At 37.3% G+C, this 19,827-nt stretch overlaps 1 protein-coding gene across 4 annotated transcripts in view; it reads left to right on the plus strand.

The window, feature by feature from the left end:
- GRID2 (glutamate ionotropic receptor delta type subunit 2) overlaps positions 1–19,827 on the plus strand; it is a 1,427,475-nt gene that overhangs the window by 878,929 nt on the left and 528,719 nt on the right. For all 4 annotated transcript variants that reach the window (XM_082461676.1, XM_082461678.1, XM_082461677.1 and 1 more), the window contains exon 8: positions 9,964–10,083. In XM_082461676.1, coding sequence (XP_082317802.1) covers positions 9,964–10,083 — 120 coding nt within the window. The remainder of the gene's footprint in view (positions 1–9,963; positions 10,084–19,827) is intronic.

Below are 19,827 nucleotides of genomic sequence, written 5' to 3' on the forward strand. Positions count from 1 at the left end.
TAGCATTCTTGTCATTAATGCTTTAAATACTTTATCTGGTAAATTGTTTATTTCTGTTTTATTATGTATTTTTGAGGGGTTTTCTCTTGCTCTTTTAATTGAGACCAATTCCTCTGTCTTCTCATTTGCTTAACTTTCTCTGTCTCTATGAATTTAGGGGAAACAGTTACCTATTGCGGTCTTCAAGGAGTGTCCTTACATGGGAACATACGTGTATAGTCTGTGTGTGCCCAGTGCCTTCCGTGGGAGAGCTGGATTTGACATGAATGCAAGTCACATTTTTCCTCATGGTGTGCTGGTAGCTGTCAGCTGCCAGTGACTGTTGCCTACCGATTGGGGATGAGGTCAGATCCAAAGTTGCTGGAACAGAAGCCCTGAAGTTTGGGTCCAAGGTGGCTCCATTCCCTTCAAGTATGTGCTCTCCCCTCTCTCAGCTCCGGTACCCCTGCCCCAGAGGAGAGCAGTGCTGGAGCAGTAGGGGCCCATGTGGGCTCTCAGCTCATGATGGGGCATGGGCTGCAGAAGGTTGGCTGTAGACAGAGGTCCAGGCTGCCTCTGATGTGCTGCCTGTGCAGTGTCAGCAATGGCTGCCTCCTCCCTGCCCAGATGCTGCCCCAGGTCTGAGTCACCTCTGTGTTCCCAGGTCTACCACTTTCCTCAGTCTTGGCAGCCCTATATCCAGTGCAGAGCTGTGACATGAAATAAGCAAGGCTGGAACAATCGAGAGGCTCAGGCTGGGGCAGATGCTAGGTTGGTCGTAGAAAACCCGGCAGCCACTAGTGCAGTCTCACTCTGCCCTCTCCACGCTGCCTCGGGAGCAAGCCAGAGGATGCACGCTCTTCACGAGCTGAGTTCAGGCTTCCCACAGCCCCCCTGTTAGTCTCAGTAGCCCTCCAACCAGCCAAGGGGGCTTGTCTGCCCTTTGTCAGACCTCAGGCCTGTGGAGCCCAATATGTGACTTGAACTGCCCATGCCCCAGGGAGGATGTCTGCCCACGTAATCTCCCTTTTCCTCTGAGTCCCCTCCCACGGTCACAGGTCCTAACCTGATAATTTCTCTGCTCTTCCTACCCAATTACATGTGAAATCTTTCTTATGGCCTTGGTTGTATCGGAGTCTTTCTACCATTTTCCAGTTAGTTTTCAGTGAGAATAGTCCCATATGTAAATGTATTTTTGATGTGTTCGTGGGGGGAGGTGACTTCTATGTCTTCTTATTCCTTTGTCTTGATTGATCTCCCCTCGTTGATTTTTTTTTTTAAATTGTATACTTAGAGTAATGTAAATATATTACTTTGCTTTTCGTGTTAAGCACTAAGTACCATTTAGAATTATAAACCTGAAGGACAGAGAGAACATTTAGGAAAACATAATTATGACTTACTAGAAACAGTATTGACTTGGAATATAAGATAGCCTTTTGACAAAAATGTTTGCAAATAAACTTTTTGCCACAAGAACTTTGAAAATATAGTCAATGCCCTTGGAATGGTCTTCTTGTGGCTCCGTCAATGTATCCTCAACTTCAGGGCATTTGAATCACAAAGTGGGTAAAATGGTGTCAATTTTAATTTAATTTAGTTCAACACACATTTTTTGAGCAATCACTGTGATATGCATGTGTTATATTGGACACGCAGCTTCCATCGTCTAGAGGAAAATGTATGAGGCACAAGAAGGAGGCTTCAATTCAGGTTCCTCAAATAACTAGTTGTCTGGGCCTCAGTTTCTTATTCTCTGAGATGTAGACAGCATGACCAAAATGTTAGTAGTTTCTTATTTCCTGCTCAGTTTGCTTCAAGTTTCTATTATGAATGAATATTTGAGTATATATGTATATTTGTAAATATGTATGTATATATCTCTATGCACATACACACACATATAAATGTTATATGGCAACTCAAATGTTCCTAAACATTTTACACAAGTTAAGTTTTATGTTTTTATTCTTTTTTATTTTTTGGCATAGTGTATTCTAGTATTTATCTACAAATTATATTTCTTTTCTGGGTATAAAATGTAGTATCTTCTTTCTCTCAGGGATTTTTCTCACAGAAATTAACTTATGAAACATGAGGGCATCAGGGCACACTGCTGAGTCTGGCATCTCCCAGTGTGTTCACAGATCTTGCTGGGCTTATGTTTATTTAACAGGGTATCCTTAGTTACCGAACATGTTTGCAGGTTGCAAGGAACCTAGGAATATGTATAAGGAAATTAGACAAGTGTCATTAATATTTGATGTTCCATATGATCTTCCAAAAGTACCTCTCAGTTACTTTGCAGTTTCAAATATAGGGATAAATCCTTCTGTCTCATAAAGAGAGTGAAACAAATACTTAGGAAACTTTTTTTCTTCTTTTTTCCAATGTATCCTATCCATAAAGGAACATCAAACTTCTGCCTTTTCAGGAACTGATTATCCAGTGGTAAATTATTCCTGACCTTTGATCTACTCTTTTTATTTTTCTTCTCTTCTTCTTTTCATATCTGATACCCACTGGTATTTCAATACAGAGTGTATAGGATGAAATCCAAACTAATTTTACATGGCATTTTTCAAAAGGTTTACTGTGGAGGCAATTATTACTGTCAATTTAATGGACATTTAAAAACTATATGTGTTATTCATACTATCAATGTCCCATTAGCTTATTTTGTTTAGAATCAGCTGTATCAAGAGATTTTTTTAAAAACTGCAACTATGCATGCACAAAGATAATGACTGCTCGTCACCACCTGGCCAGCACACATTTTTACCAAGGCTCTGATTTCAATGTTGAGCTGAGGATAGATGAAAAACAAAAAAAGCTCAAAAACGGAATATTTTTAGGCAACCAAATATCAGAGAGGTTAAGTCTGAGTCAAATAAGAAGGGGCTTCAGTTAAAGGGTTTATTTGCTTGAAATACTGACCTCTCAAGCACCCTTTATATCCACGTGAGAGAAGGTTTTACTAATAACACAGGCTAACAGCTCATTAAGAATACAGCATAGGGGGAGATCTTCAAGATGGCGGAGGAGTAAGACGCGGAGATCACCTTCCTCCCCACAAATACATCAGAAATACGTCTACATGTCGAACAGCTCCTACAGAACACCTACTGAACGCTGGCAGAAGACCCCAGACCTCCCAAAAGGCAAGAAACTCCCCACGTACCTGGGAAGGCAAAAGAAAAAAGAAAAAACAGAGACAAAAGAATAGGGACGGGCCCTGCACCAGTGGGAGGGAGCCGTGAAGGAGGAAAGGTGTCCACACACTAGGAGCCCCTTCGCGGGCGGAGACTGCGGGTGGCGGAGGGGGGAGCTTCGGAGCCACAGAGGAGAGCGCAGCCACAGGGGTGCGGAGGGCAAAGCGGAGAGGTTCCCGCACGGAGGAGCGGTGCCGACCAGCACTCTCCAGCCCGAGAGGCTTGTCTGCTCACCCGCCGGGGCGGGCGGGGCTGGGAGCTGAGGCTCGGGCTTCGGAGGTCGGATCGATCGGAGGGAGAGGACTGGGGTTGGCGGCGTGAACACAGCCTGAAGGGGTTAGTGTGCCACGGCTAGCCGGGAGGGAGTCCGGGAAAAAGTCTGCAGCTGCCGAAGAGGCAAGAGACTTTTTCTTGCCTCTTTGTTTCCTGGTGCGCGAGGAGAGGGGATTCAGAGTGCCGCCTAAACGAGCTCCAGAGACGGGCGCAAGCCGTGGCCATCAGCCCGGACCCCAGAGACGGGCATGGGACGCTAAGGCTGCTGCTGCCGCCACCAAGAAGCCTGTGTGCGAGCACAGGTCACTCTCCACACCGCCCCTCCCGGGAGCCTGTGCAGCCCGCCAGGGCCAGGCTCACGAGATCCGGGGACAACTTCCCCGGGAGAACACACTGCGCGCCTCGGGCTGCTGCAACGTCACAATGCCTCTGACGCCGCAGGCTCACCCCGCCTCCTCCGTACCGCTCCCTCCCCCCCGGCCTGAGTGAGCCAGAGCCCCCGAAGCAGCTGCTCCTTTAACCCCGTGCTGTCTGGTTGGGGAACAGACACCATCAGGCGACCTACACGCAGAGGCGGGTCCAAATCCAAAGCTGAACCCCGGGAGCTGTGTGAACAGAGAAGAGAAAGGGAAATCCCTGCCAGCAGCCTCAGGAGCAGTGGATTAAATCTCCACAGTCAACTTGATGTACCTTCATCTGTGGAATACCTGAATAGACAACGAATTATCTCGAAATTGAGGCGGGGGACTTTGGGAGCAATGATATATGTATATATTTTTCCTCTTTCTGTTTTTGTGAGTGTGTATGTATATGCTTCTTTGTGTGATTTTGTCAGTGTAGCTTTGCTTTTACCATTTGTCCTATGGATCTGTCTGTTTATTTATTTATTTATTTATTTATTTAATATACTTTTTAACGCTTGTTATCATTGGTGGATTTGTTTTTTGGTTTGGTTACTCTCCTCATTCTTTCTTGTCTTTTTCTTTTTTTCTTTTACTAGTTTTTAATTTTTTTATTTTTAATAATTATTTTTTATTTTAATAACTTTTATTTTATTTTATTTCTTTCTTTTTTTTGTCTCTTTTATTCTGAACCGTGTCGCTGACAGGGTCTTGGTGCTCCGGCCGGGTGTCAGGCCTGTGCCTCTGAGGTAGGAGAGCTGAGTTCAGGACATTGGTCCACCAGAGACCTGCTGGCTCCACATAATATCAAATGGCGAAAGCTCTCCCAGAAATCTCCATCTCAATGCTAAGACCCAGCTCCACTCAACGACCAGCAAGCTACAATGCTGGACACCCTATGCCAAACAACTAGCAAGACAGGAACACAACCCCACCCATTAGCAGACAGGCTGCCTAAAATCATAATAAGGTCACAGACACCCCAAAACACACCACCAGATGAGGTCCTGCCCACCAGAAAGACAAGATCCAGCCTCATCCACCAGAACACAGGCACTAGTTCCCTCCACCAGGAACCCTACACAACCCACTGAACCAACCTTAGCCACTGGGGGCAGAGGCCAAAAACAATGGGAACAATGAACCTGCAGCCTGCGAAAGGAGACCGAAAACACAGTAAGTAAAGCAAAATGAAAAAACCGAGAAACACACAGCAGATGAAGGGGCAAGGTAAAAACCCAGCAGACCAAACAAATGAAGAGGAAATAGGCAGTCTACCTGAAATAGAATTCAGAGTAATGATAGTAAAGATGATCCTGGAAATAGAAGGGAGAAATTACAAGAAACGTTTAACAAGGACCTAGAAGAACTAAAGAGCAAACAAACAATTATAAACAACACAATAAATGAAATTTTAAATTCTCTAGAAGGAATCAATAGCAGAATAACTGAGGCAGAAGAACGGATAAGTGATCTGGAAGACAGAATGGTGGAATTCACTGCTGCAGAACAGAATAAAGAAAAAAGAATGAAAAGAAATGACGACAGCCTAAGAGACCTCTGGGACAACATTAAACATAAAAACATTCACATTATAGGAGACCAAGAAGAAGAAGAAAAAAGGAAAGGGAATGCGAAAATATTTGAAGAGATTAGAGTTGAAAACTTCCCTAATATGGGAAAGGAAATAGTTAATCAAGTACAGGAAGTGCACAGAGTCCCATACAGGATAAATCCAAGGAGAAACACACCAAGACACATATTAATCAAACTATCAAAAATTAAATACAAAGAAAAAATATTAAAAGCAGCAAGGGAAAAACAACAAATAACATACAAGGGAATCCCCATAAGGTTAACAGCTGACCTTTCAGCAGAAACTGCAAGCCAGAGGGGAGTGGCAGGACATATTTAAAGTGATGAAAGGGAAAAACCTACAACCAAGATTACTCTACCCAGCAAGGATCTCATTCAGACTCAGTGGAGAAATTAAAACTTTTACAGAGTAGGAAAAGCTAAGAGAATTCAGCACCACCAAACTAGCTTTACAACAAATGCTAAAGGAACTTCTCTAAGCGGGAAACACAAGAGAAGAAAAGGACCTACAAAAACACACCCAAAACAATTAGGAAAATGGTAATAGGAACATACTTATTGATAATTACCTTAAATGTGAGGGGATTAAATGCTCCAAGCAAAAGACACAGACTGGCTGAACAGAAACAAAAACAAGACCCGTATATATGCTGTCTACAAGAGACACACTTCAGACCTAGGCACACATTACCTAAATAGACCTAAATAGACATTTCTCCAAAGAAGATATACAGATTTCCAACAAACACATGAAAGGACGCTCAACATCACTAATAATTAGAGAAATGAAAATCACAACTACAATGAGGTATCACCTCACACTGGTCAGACTGGCCATTGTCAAAAAATCTACAAACAATAAATGCTGGAGAGGGTGTGAAGAAAAGGGAACCCTCTTGCACTGTCAATGGGAATGTTAATTGATACAGCCACTATGGAGAACAGTATGGAGGTTCCTTAAAAGACTAAAAATAGAACTATCATATGACCCAGCAATCCCACTACTAGGCATATACCCTGAGAAAACCATAATTCAAAAAGAGTCATGTACCACAATGTTCATTGCAGCTCTATTTACAATAGCCAGGACATGGAAGCAACCTAGGTGTCCATCAGCAGGTGAATGGATAAAGATGTGGCACATATATACAATGGAATATTACTCAGCCATAAAAAGAAATGAAGCTGAGTTTTTGTAGTGAGGTGGATGGACCTATAGTCTGTCATACAGAGTGAAGTAAGTCAGAAAGAGTAAAACAAATACCGTATGCTAACACATATATATGAATCTAAAAAAAAAAAATGGTATGAAGAACCTAGGGGCAGGATAGGAATAAAGATGTAGATGTAGAGAATGGATTTGAGGACACAGGGAGGGGGACGGGTAAGCTGGGACAAAGTGAGAGAGTGGCATGGACATATATACACTATCAAATGTAAATAGGTAGTGGGAAGCAGCTGCATAGCACAGGGAGATCAGCTCGGTGCTTTGTGACCACCTAGAGAAGTGGGATAGGGAGGATGGGAGGGAGACGCAAGAGAGAGGAGATATGGGGATATATGTATATGTATAGCTGATTCACTTTGTTATAAAGCAGAAACTAACAATTATACTCCAATAAAGATGTTAAAAAATAAGAAATAGTACTTACACCTTGAAAAAAGAGAAAAAGAATACAGCATAAAGAAGATAAATTATGAAGTCAAAAAGGTGAAAAAGATAAGTGGAGCCACAGTAAACTAAATGCAGTTTCCCTGATTTATGGGGTTTTTTACCGTGTGCAATGTGGATTAAGTGGACTGAGTTGCTCGGTACCAGATATGAGCCAAAGAAAAGACACTGGCCCAGGGTGGCCATATGAGTATTGATGGGGAACAATAATAATACAGTGCCAGGCAGTCTAGTGGTTAAAAAGTTTAAAATTTTCAGGAGTATAGCATTTTTGCAATCTAGCAATCATATTGATACACAATATCTTTCCCCTTTTTCCTAGAAATAAAGTACTAAGTCAGAAATGTAAGATTCTGATATAATTGGAGATATTACTGAGGTAGATGTGTGATTTTGAGGACAAGAAAAGTGCTTCTTAAAGGATTTCTTAATACCAGTAGTTTGAACTATGTGTAGTAATATAAGCTATATTTGTCAAACTCCTACAGAATTTGCCATTTAGACATATATATGATAATAAGATCCACTGTACTTAACCCAGTCTTTAAAATCTTACGTGAAAATTGGGTTCCTTGAGATATTATTACTGAGTGAACATTCAGGATCAGATTGACGCACAAGAATGGGATAGTTCACCCATATCAGACACAGGCAATTAAGAAGCACAAAGGAGAAAGAGATTATCGGAAATTCTGTATGCTCCCCCGCCCCCCAAGCCCTTTCTTCCCACATTGGACATACATGCACATTCTGTCTCCAAAAAAGATTTTGTAGGCTTATCTCACACAGCAGAGAGCATTTACGTTATGAAATGTCTCCATTTTTGCCCTAGAAAGTGTAAAGCTTTAGGACATTTTCCAGGGAGCCATAAACCATTAATCCATAGATTCGGAGTTTGTTTACTACTCCAGTTAACAACTAATAATAATAATTCTTTAGGCCGGGACAAACTGCTAAGGGCTTTTATAGATCAGACTCTTCTTCCTAGTAAACATTACTAATCTCTTTACCTGGGATTCCAGTTGACAAGGGCATTAGACTCATTTACCTCCTTTTTTTTTCTACCCCTGGGCTGCTCCCTCTACCACACACACACACACACACACACACACACACACACACACACACACACTCACATACATATCAGAAAATGGGGGAATAGATCCTAGACCAGCTGATTTGATAACTCTTTTTCTCCCCAAATACTAATCAATGAAATATAATTGAGTCAAATTTACAAAAACATTTTCCAAAGCCTGTAAATATTCAAGCATATAATGAAATTTTGCAACCCTTGTAAACTTTAGTTAAAAAAAAAACCAAAAAAACCGAGGAGCATGCCTATAATTTCTAGTAGAACTAGAAACCTTCCAAAATTAAAGAATGAAATAATCATGGAGATGATGATGATGATGGTGATAGTAATTATGCTCTCATAATTTATCAAACACTCTTCTATATTTACTTGTATTATAAGACATAATTATCTTCTGGGGTAGATACTATTATTTTTGCCATTTAACAGATGTAGAAATTGGGGCATAGAGAAATTAAATGACTTAGCCAGGTTTGTACAGCTGGTAGATTCTGATGCCATTGATCAAATCCAGGAAGTCTGACTTCAAAATCCATGCTATTGACTGTTTAATCACATATGAGAAAAGCACAGATATTTCAAATTCAATATATTTTTATTAATAAAACTGGATAATAAAAGAGAGGCTATCTTATTAGAAAATAACAGTGAAGGATCAGTTTTGTTGATTATTACTGTTGCAAAAATGAAATAGATTAAATATTGACATTAATGAATAAGGAATAATTTGTTTGAATGACTGTTATGAACTCAGTGTCATGTGATGGGCTGTAAGACACAGTTGAAAGTAGGAGATATAGCAGACAGCAAAATACCTGCCAGAAAAGACTAGAAGTTGAGTTACAGGTTATGGCAAATGAGATATATTTAAGTATCAACATCACAGAGGTGATAATTGAAGCAGTTTACAAACTGAGATAATTTGTCCAAATATATGTGATTATCATGCCAAAATTCTAAGTTAGAAATACTTTAGTAGAGCGTGACTAACAATGTTATTTTCATTTGTAAAATCCTAAATAATGTGAAGACTGATAAACTAAACTGAGAAAAGAATGGTAAACAAGAAAGAGAGAAGTATTACCTATATTGCCATCTGCTGGGGAAATGAACATCTGTCATGTTGAATGAAAGATGAAGCTTGGAAATTCCCAAGGAATCACAACAGCTAGAACTACTATTTAAGTGCAAAAACAGACTTCAGGACTAATTTAGATTTTTTAATTTGAAAAAGATATTTAAAGGAGGAAAAACAAACCTCCAATAAGTTAAAAACTATGGCTTTTAAGATTTCCAGACATAATTTTAGATTAAATTAGAAGGGAATTGTGCTGGAGAAAGAGTATTGTCAAAACTTGTTTCCAGAGTACATTCTATGCTCCTGGAAGTATCTTGTTTTTTGACTAATGGATCCATGCATGTCACAACATATGTAGGCAAAAATCCTAGCCTGGAATTTAGTCTCAATTCAAACATGGCATTTTGAGTACAATTTACTTCTTTGAGTCAAAATTTCATTTTCTGTAGAGTGGATGGGATTGGATTAAGTGATACTCAAGGCTACTTTCAATTGTACTCCTATTAATGCTGTGTATCTATTAAAAATATCCTGTTAATAATTGCATGCTTGAAAAAATATTTATTTTATAGATGAAAATTGTGTTCCTAGAACTTCCTATTATTATTATTTTACATCTTCAAAAATCTTACATCAGTATCTTTTCTCTCCTTTAGGGTGGAGTTAGTGGGTTGACTGGAGAGCTAGAATTTGGAGAAAATGGAGGCAATCCCAATGTCCACTTTGAAATTCTTGGAACCAACTACGGAGAAGAGCTTGGCCGAGGTGTTCGCAAAGTAAGACCAGACACATTGATAAATTTGCTTTTTCCTATAGTAATATTGTTTTGTTTGTTCTCCATGCAATACAATCACGGTATGCATTAAAGTCTATATTGTAGTTTGAGAGAGAAGAAGAGGGGGAAGAATTAGGCATTTAGATGACCTTACATACTTATCAGAAGTATTAATCAATAAATTCTATCTGTGCCTTAGAATAAAGGGAAAAAATTAAACTGATCATTGCCTAGGGAACTAGCATAATCTTCCATTCATTATAATACTAATTTTTATAAAGTAGTGAATTTAATATTTATGCAATGCATAGCTACTTGGTTTTTAGCTTGTAACATGCACAAAATCAGAATAAGAGCTTTGATAAATTTTATATATTAAGAAGGAAAGTTTACAATAAAATGTGACATTACAGTATCTCAGCGTCTATGTCGTGTAATAAGTAGGAAAAAAATGGTTTCCGGGAAATGGACTCTTGTTTTACACTACAGATCACATGTAAGAAGTTGAGTGCCAATAAAGGATGTTTCATGAAATACTGGGCCAATAGCTTTCTTAAGGAGAAATGTAAAAACTCTGGAGAAATGACTTTTCTACAGTTTTGATTTGCCATTTTTATATATTTTGGGTAGGGAAAAACCTAAGTTAATTGAGTGTGCATACAGAGTTCATAGCTATAAATTTGTAACTGTATAAAGTTGGCTGCATTGAAAATAAGGTCTTCAGTAGATGTTTCTTTCCAGTGCTGAGGTGTAGGATGCAGAAAATTTTATACAAATTGAAATTTAGAGTTATTCTAATGAGCAATAAAAACCTCTTGGTAAATTTATGCTAGAGAAGTTGAAACTATCTTAACGTGTTTTTAATTGTTTTATAGTGAAACATATCAAACATATAGAAAACTACATAAAGCACAAGGATAGTTTAGTGAATTATTGTAAAGGAAACACCCACTACTATGGTAAAGAAGTAGAACATATCAAGCATCCTAAAACCCCCATTATACTTCTTGTTGATAGCCCTGACTTCCCTTCTCAGTAGTATCACTGATAGTCTGCATTTTATGATATTAATTTGTTTACATTTTAGTATAATTTTATCACCTAAGTGTGCATCCTTAAATATTTGTTTTTCTGACATTTCAATTTATCAATGGACACAATATAGTATATATTCTTTCTTCTTGTTTTTTATATTCCTCGTTGTGTTTGTGTTATACACTATTGTTGTTATGTGAAGTTGTTTAATCATTTATATTGCTGTATCATTTTTTATGTATAAATGTGTCACAACTTGCTGTGGTCTGTGGCTGCTTTTAGGCTATCATAAGCAATGATATTATGAATATTCTTAGACGTATATCTTGGATATATACTCTTGTACTTGTGTATGTATTTCTGTAGAATTTGTATCCAGGAGTAGAATTGCTACAGTACAAGAAAACATACACTGAACTTTACTAGGTAATCTCAAACCTATTTTCATAGATATTTACCAATTTACATACCTCCAACAGTGCTACAAATTCAAATTGCACTAAATGTTGGTTTTTGTTACACTTTTACATTTTTATTAAGTTATTCAGTGTTTAATGGTATATCTTTTTGTTTCAATTTGCATTTCCCTTATTATAAAAAGATTCTGCATCTTCTCTTGCATTTTTTTGCTCTTCAGGTTTCTTTTTGAGTTAATTACCCATTCAGATCCTTTGGTGATTTTTCTATTGGGTTATATTTTGTGTGTGTGTTTTTCTTTTTTTAACATCTTTATTGGAGTACAATTGCTTTACACTGCTGTTTTAGTTTCTGCTGTATAACAAAGGGAATCAGCTATACGTATACATATATCCCCATATCTCCTCCCTCTTACATCTCCCTCCCATCCTCCCTATCCCATCCCTCTAGGTAGTCACGGACACTGAGCTGGTCTCCCTGTGCTATACAGCTGCTTCCCACTAGCTATCTATTTTACATTTGATGGTGTATATATGTCCATGCCACTCTCTCACTTCATCCCAGCTTACCATTCCCCCTCCCCATGTCCTCAACTCCATTCTCTGCATCTGTGTCTTTATTCCTGTCCTGCCTCTAGGTTCTACAGAAACTTTTTTTTTTTTTTATGATTCCACATATGTGTGTTACCATACGGTATTTGTTTTTCTCTTTCTTAGTTCACTCTGTATAACAGATTCTAGGTCCATCTACCTCACTACAAATAACTAAATTTTGTTTCTTTTCATGGCTGAGTAATATTCCATTGTATATATGTGCCACATCTTCTTTATCCATTCATCTGTCAATGTAAACTCAGGTTCCTTCCATGTCCTGTCTATTGTAAATAGTGCTGCAGTGGACATTGTGGTACATGACTCTTTCTGAATTATGGTTTTCTCAGGGTATATGCCCAGTAGTGGGATTGCTGTGTCATATGATAGTTCTATTTTTAGTTTTTTAAGGAACCTCCATACTGTTCTCCATAGTGGCTGTATCAATTAACATTCCCACCAACAGTGCAAGAGGGTTCCCTTTTCTACACACCTTCTCCAGCATTTATTGTTTGTAGATTTTTTGACGATGGCCATTCTGACCGGTGTGAGATGATATCTCATTGTAGTTTTGATTTGCATTTCTCTAATGATTAGTGATGTTGAGCATCCTTTCATGTATTTGTTGGCAATCTATATATCTTCTTTGGAGAAATGTCTATTTAGGTCTTCTGCCCATTTTTGGATTGGGTTGTTTGTTTTTTTGTTATTGAGCTGCATGAGCTGCTTGTAAATCTTGGAGATTAATCCTTTGTCAGTTGCTTCATTTGCAAATATTTTCCCCCATTCTGAGGGCTGTCTTTTCGTCTTGTTTATGGTGTCCTTTGCTGTGCAAAAGCTTTTAAGTTTCATTAGGTCCCATTTGTTTATTTTTGTTTTTATTTCCATTTCTCTAGGAGCTGGGTCAAAAAGGATCTTGCTGTGATTTGTGTCATAGAGTGTTCTGCCTATGTTTTCCTCTAAGAGTTTGATAGTGTCTGGCCTTACATTTAGGTCTTTAATCCATTTTGAGTTTATTTTTGTGTATGGTGTTAGGGAGTGTTCTAATGTCATTCTTTTACATGTAGCTGTCCAGTTTTCCTAGCACCACTTATTGAAGAGGCTGTCTTTTCTCCACTGTATATGCTTGCCTCCTTTATCAAAGATAAGGTGACCATATGTGCGTGGGTTTATCTCTGGGCTTTCTATCCTGTTCCATTGATCTATGTTTCTGTTTTTGTGCTAGTACCATACTGTCTTGATTACTGTAGCTTTGTAGTCTAGTCTGAAGTCAGGGAGCCTGATTCCTCCAGCTCCATTTTTCGTTCTCAAGATTGCTTTGGCTATTCGGGGTCTTTTGTGTTTCTATACAAATTGTGAAATTTTTTGTTCTAGTTCTGTGAAAAATGCCATTGGTACTTTGATAGTGATTGCACTGAATCTGTAGATTGCTTTGGGTAGTAGAGTCATTTTCACAATATTGATTCTTCCAATCCAGGAACATGGTATATCTCTCCATCTGTTTGTATCATCTTTAATTTTTTTCATCAGTGTCTTATAATTTTCTGCATACATGTCTTTTGTCTCCTTAGGTAGGTTTATTCCTAGGTATTTTATTCTTTTTGTTGCAATGGTAAATTGGAGTGTTTCCTTAATTTCTCTTTCAGATTTTTCATCATTAGTGTATAGAAATGCAAGAGATTTCTGTGCATTAATTCTGTATCCTGCTGCTTTACCAAACTTATTGATTAGCTCTAGTAGTTTCCTGGTAGCATCTTTAGGATTCTCTATGTATAGTGTCATGTCATCTGCAAACAGTGACAGTTTTACTTCTTCTTTTCTGAATTGGATTCCTTTTATTTCTTTTTCTTCTCTGATTGCTGTGACTAAAACTTCCAAAACTATGTTGATTAATAGTGGTGAGAGTGGGCAACCTTGTCTTGTTCCTGATCTTAGAGGAAATGCTTTCAGTTTTTCACCATTGAGAATGATGTTGGCTCTGTTTGTCATATATAGCCATATATTATGTCGAGATAGGTCCCCTCTATGCCTACTTTCTGGTGAGTTTTTATCATAAATCTGTATTGAAATTTGTCAAAAGCTTTTTCTGCATCTATTGAGATTATCATAGTGTGTTTCTCCTTCAATTTGTTAATATGGTGTATCACATTGATTGATTTGCATATATTGAAGAATCCTTGCATTCTTAGGATACTGCACTTGATCATGGTGTATGATCCTTTTAATGTGCTGTTGAATTCTCTTTTCTAGTATTCTGTTGAGGATTTTTGCATATATGTTCATCAGTGATATTGCTCTGTAGTTTTCTTTTTTTGTGACATCTTGTCTGGTTTTGGTATCAGGGTGACGGGGGCCTTGTAGAATGAATTTGGGAGTGTTTCTCCCTCATATATTTTGGAAAAGTTTGAGTAGGATAGGTGTTAGCTCTTCTCTAACTGTTTGATAGAATTCACCTGTGAAGCCATCTGGCCCTGGGCTTTTGTTTTTTGAAGATTTTAAATTAGAGTTTCAATTTCAGTGCTTGTGATTGGTCTGTTCATTTTTTCTATTTCTTCCTGGTTCAGTCTTGGAAGGTTGTACTTTTCTAAGAATTTGTCCATTCCTTCCAGGTTGTCAATTTTATTGGCATATAGTTGCTTGTAGTAGTCTCTCATGCTCTTTTATATTTCTGCAGTGCCAATGGTTACTTTTACTTTTTCATTTTAATTCTGTTAATTTGAGTCTTCTCCCTTTTTTTCCTGATGAGTCTGGCTAATGTTTTATCAATTTTGTTTATCTTCTCAAAGAACCAGGTTTTAGTTTTACTGATCTTTGCTATTGTTTCCTTCATTTCTTTTTCATTTATTTCTGATCTTTATGATTTCTTTCCTTCCGTTCACCTTGGTTGTTTTGGTTGTTGTTGTTCTTATTTTTCTATTTGCTTTAAGTGTAAGGTTAAGTTGTTTATTTGAGAATTCTTTTCTTTCTTCAGGTAGGATTGTATTGCTATAAACTTTCCTCGTAGAACTGCTTTTGCTGCATCCCATAGGTTTTGCATCGTCGTGCTTTCATTGTCATTTGTTTCTATGTATTTTTTTATTTCCTCTTTGATTTCTTCTGTGATCTCTTGGTTAAATAGTAGTGTATTATATAGCCTCCATGTGTTTTTATTTTTTACAGATTTTTTCCTGTAATTGATATCTAGTCTCATAGCGTTGTGGTCAGAAAAGATGCTTGATACAATTTCAATTTTCTTAAATTTACTGAGGCTTTATTTGCGTCCAAAGATGTGATCTATCCTGGAGAATGTTCCATGTGCACTTGACAAGAAAGTGTATTCTGTTGTTTTTGGATGGAATGTCCTATAAATATCAATTAAGTCCATCTTGTTTAATGTGTCATTTAAAGCCTGTGTTTTCTTATTTATTTTCTGTTTGGATGATCTGTCCATTGGTGAAAGTGGGGTGTTAAAGTCCTGTACTATTATTGTTTTACTGTTGATTTCCCCTTTCATGGTTGGTAGCATTTGCCTTATGTATTGAGGTATTCCTATGTTGGGTGTATAAATATTTATAATTGTTATATCTTCTTGGATTGATCCCTTGATCATTATGTAGTGTCTTTCCTTGTCTCTTGTAATAGTTTTTATTGTAAAGTTGATTTTCTCTGATATGAGTACTGCTATTCCAGCTTTCTTTTGATTTCCATTTTCATGGAATATCTTTTTCCATCCCCTCTTTCAGTTTGTATGTGTCCCTAGGTCTGAAGTGTGTCTCTTGTAGACAGCATATATATGGGTCTTGTTTTTGTTTCTGTTCAGCCAGTCTGTGTCTTTTGCTTGGAGCATTTAATCCCCTCACATTTAAGGTAATTATCAATAAGTATGTTCCTATTACCATTTTCCTAATTGTTTTGGGTTTGTTTTTGTAGGTCCTTTTCTTCTCTTGTGTTTCCCACTTAGAGAAGTTCTTTTAGCATTTGTTGTAGAGCTAGTTTGGTGGTGCTGAATTCTCTTAGCTTTTGCTTCTCTGTAGAGCTTTTGATTTCTCCGTATAATCTGCATGAGATACTTGCTGGGTAGAGTAATCTTGGTTGTGGGTTTTTCCCTTTCATTGTTTTATGTATATCCTGCCACTTCCTTCTGGCCTGCAGAGCTTCTGCTTAAAAATCAGCTGATAACTTTACAGGGATTCCCTTGTATGTTATTTGTTGTTTTTCCCTTGCTGCTTTTAATATTTTTTCTTTGTATTTAATTTTTGATTGATTAATATGTGTCTCGGTGTGTTTCTTCTTGTGTTTATCCTGTATGGGACTCTCTGCACTTCCTGGACTTGATTGACTATTTCCTTTCCCATGTTCAGGAAGTTTTCAACTATAATCTCTTCAAAAATTTTCTCAGACCACTTCTTTTTCTCTTCTTCTTCAGGGACCCCTATAATTCGAATGTTCGTGTGTTTAATGTTGTCCCAGATGTCTCTGAGACTGTCCTCCATTCTTTTCATTCTTTTTTCTTTATTCTGCTCCATGACAGTTATTTCCACCATTCTATCTTCCGGCTCACTTATCCGTTCTTCTGCCTCAGTTATTCTGCTATTGATTCCTTCTAGTTTATATTTAATTTCAGTTATTGTGTTGTTTATCACTGTTTGTTCTTTAGTTCTGCTAGGTCCTTGTTAAACGTTTCTTTTGTCTTCTCTATTCTATTTCTGAGATTTTGGATCATCTTTACTGTCATTTCTCTGAATTCTTTCTCAGGTAGACTGCCTATCTCCCCTTCATTTGTTTGGTCTTATGGGTTTTTATCTTGCTCCTTCATCTGCTGTGTGTTTCTCTGTCTTCTCATTTTGTTTAACTTACTGTGTTAGGGTTCTTCTTTCTACAGGCTGCAGGGTCGTAGTTCCTCTTACTTCTGTTATCTGTCCCCAGTGGGTGAGGTTAGTCCAGTGGCTTGTGTAGGCTTCCTGGTTGGGGGGGCTGGTACCTGCTTTCTGGTGTGTGGAGCTGAATCTTGTCCCTCTGATGGGCAGGGCCTTGTCTGGTGATGTGTTTTGGTTTTCTGTGAGCTTAGTATGACTTTAGGCAGCCTGTCTGCTAATGGGTGGGGTTGTATTCCTGTCTTGCTAGTTGTTTAGAATGAGGCATCCAGCACTGGAGCTTGCTGGCCATTGGGTGTAGCTGGGTGTTAGTGTTGAGACAGAGATCCGTGGGAGAGCTCTCACTGATTAATAATCCATGGGGCTGGGAGTTTTCTGTTAGTCCAACATCCTGGACTTAGCTCTTCCACCTCAGAGGCTCAGGCCCAACTGCCAGCAGGAACACCAAGCCCCTTCATTCAGTAGTTGTTCTGTAGCCGCTGGTCCACAAGTAGATGTATTCTTGCTATATTTGTGGGGAGGAAGGTGATCTCCACATCTTTATCCTCCACCATCTTGCAGGTCTCCTCCTTTTTCATACTAATCTGGTTACCCTTCTTCATCACCCAAACCTGCCTCAGGGTGCAGTGTGGAAGCAGCTCCATTCTTTAATTCTGATAATTTATCTGTAAATTCTGGTGAGTTCTCTGCATATCATCTGTGATTAATGATTTCATCTCTTCTTTTCTAATTTTTACTTGCTTAGTGTACCGACTAGGGCCTCTAGGAAAATGTTGAATGGAAGTAATAGTAATAAGCATCCTTGGATTATTATCGCTATCAGAGAAAAAGATGTCAGTATTATACTACTAAATATAATGTTTTCCTCTTTCTTTTTTATTAACTTTGATCAGATATAGGAAGCTTCATGTATTCCTAGGATAAACCTAATTTTTATACTTATATAAAATTATAATTATGTTAATGTTTACATAAATTTTTTTTGATTTGCTCCCACTTTGCTTAAGGTTTTTACATTAATGTTCATGATTAAGGTTACCTGAAATTTTCCTCTGTTGGATTTTGATACTAAGATTATGTTGGCCTCATAAAATGTGGTGGAGAGCGTTTCCTCTTTTTCTATTCTCTATGAGTTATATAAAATTGGAAGAATTTCTTCCTTGAGTGTTTGGTAGATGATCTTATGAAGCCAACTTGGACTAGAATTTTCTTTGTGGGAATATTTTTTATTACTGATTCTAGTTTTTCATAGTAAATAAAAATAAAAGTCATATCTTCTAATTTTTCTTGTAAAGTCAAGAAAGTTGATTTTTATGATGTTTTAAAGTTCTTTTCTGTATGTATTGGCATAAAACTGCTAATAATATCCTTTTAAATATCTGAAACATTTTGAGATCTGAACTTATTTTTATTTCTGAATAGTTTTCTTTATAAATAACGCTCTTAGATTATTATTATAAGGCTTCTACTTCTGATAATGCTTTCTTCTGTAAATAATATCTTTGTCTGCTATGAATAGAGCTAAAACAATTTCCCTTCCATTAATATTTGGATGACATTTCTTTTTACTATCCTTTACTTTTAACTTTTCCTGTATCCTTTTGTTCTACACATAACTCTTATAAAAACTATATAATTGATTATATGATACCAGTTTGACTATTTATGCCTAAAAACAAGAACATTACATGTATTTAAATGAAATATATTTAGTAATACATTTAGTTAAGTCTACCATCTTGTACATTCTACCATTTTGTACATTCTATTTGACTTGCCTAGTGTAGGTTCCTTTTTTGTCCTTTCTTGCCTTCTTTTGGATTGTTAATATATTTTTTTAAATTTCCTCTTTCCTCCTCTACTAATTTGCAAGTTATATACTCTGTTTTTTTTTATTTGATAGTTCCTCTAGAATTTACAACATGCATACTTTATTTATCAACATCTAAAGTTAATCAGTATCTTCATCCTCCTCTCAGATAACAAACATACTTACAACATTTTAACTCCATTTACTTAATGTATCTACCTCTCACATAATAGATTATTATTCTTCATGTTTTTAATGTTACCTTTTTTTATTCTAAAAAGTCTTGCCCTTACTATTTTGTGCAATAAATATTTATTTATATGTACCCACATATTTTCTACTTTCTTTGCTTGTTTTTCCTTCCTGCATCTGTATCTAGAATTGCTTTTCTTCTGCCTGAAGTATAGCTTTTAAATTTTCCTCTTTTGATGGTTTTCTTGTGGCCATATTTCTCAGTGTTTATTTACCTGAACATGTCTTTATTTCATCTTCTTCCTTTAAACATATTTTCCCTAGACACAGAATTTCAAAGTGCTAGTTTTATTCTTTCAGCACGCTGATGATATCACTGTACTGGTTCTGGCTTCAGTGTTGTGGTTGATAACTCTGCTGTCTGTCTCACTGCCAGTCATACCTCTCTGGCTGAGTTTAAGATTTGTCTTTGTTTTTATATTTTGGCATTTTCACTATTGAGTGTCTCAGTGTGGACCTCACTCTAATGTGCATGGGTGTAGCAGGTTTATGATGGCAAAACCTGTGGTTATCAACATAGGATTTATGGTGAGTGAACAGCTAATGCTAAGTATCTGGTGTTAGAGCTAAATTCATGAATCTGGAAGGACTTGGAGAGCATCAAAGATTACCATTAAGTCATAGAGAATTTCAAAACTATTGGTGAAAATCTGTCTTAGAGCCAATTCTCTGCCTTCAAATGTATTTATTTAGTAATAAGAAATGAGTTACATTTATCTAGAGTCAGGTGGAAACAAAATAATTAAACTAGAATGATAAAATATGTTTAGTATAAATATAACTGAAGA

Source organism: Balaenoptera physalus, assembly GCF_965194825.1.
Source record: "Balaenoptera physalus genome assembly, chromosome: 5".
NCBI lineage: Eukaryota > Metazoa > Chordata > Mammalia > Artiodactyla > Balaenopteridae > Balaenoptera > Balaenoptera physalus.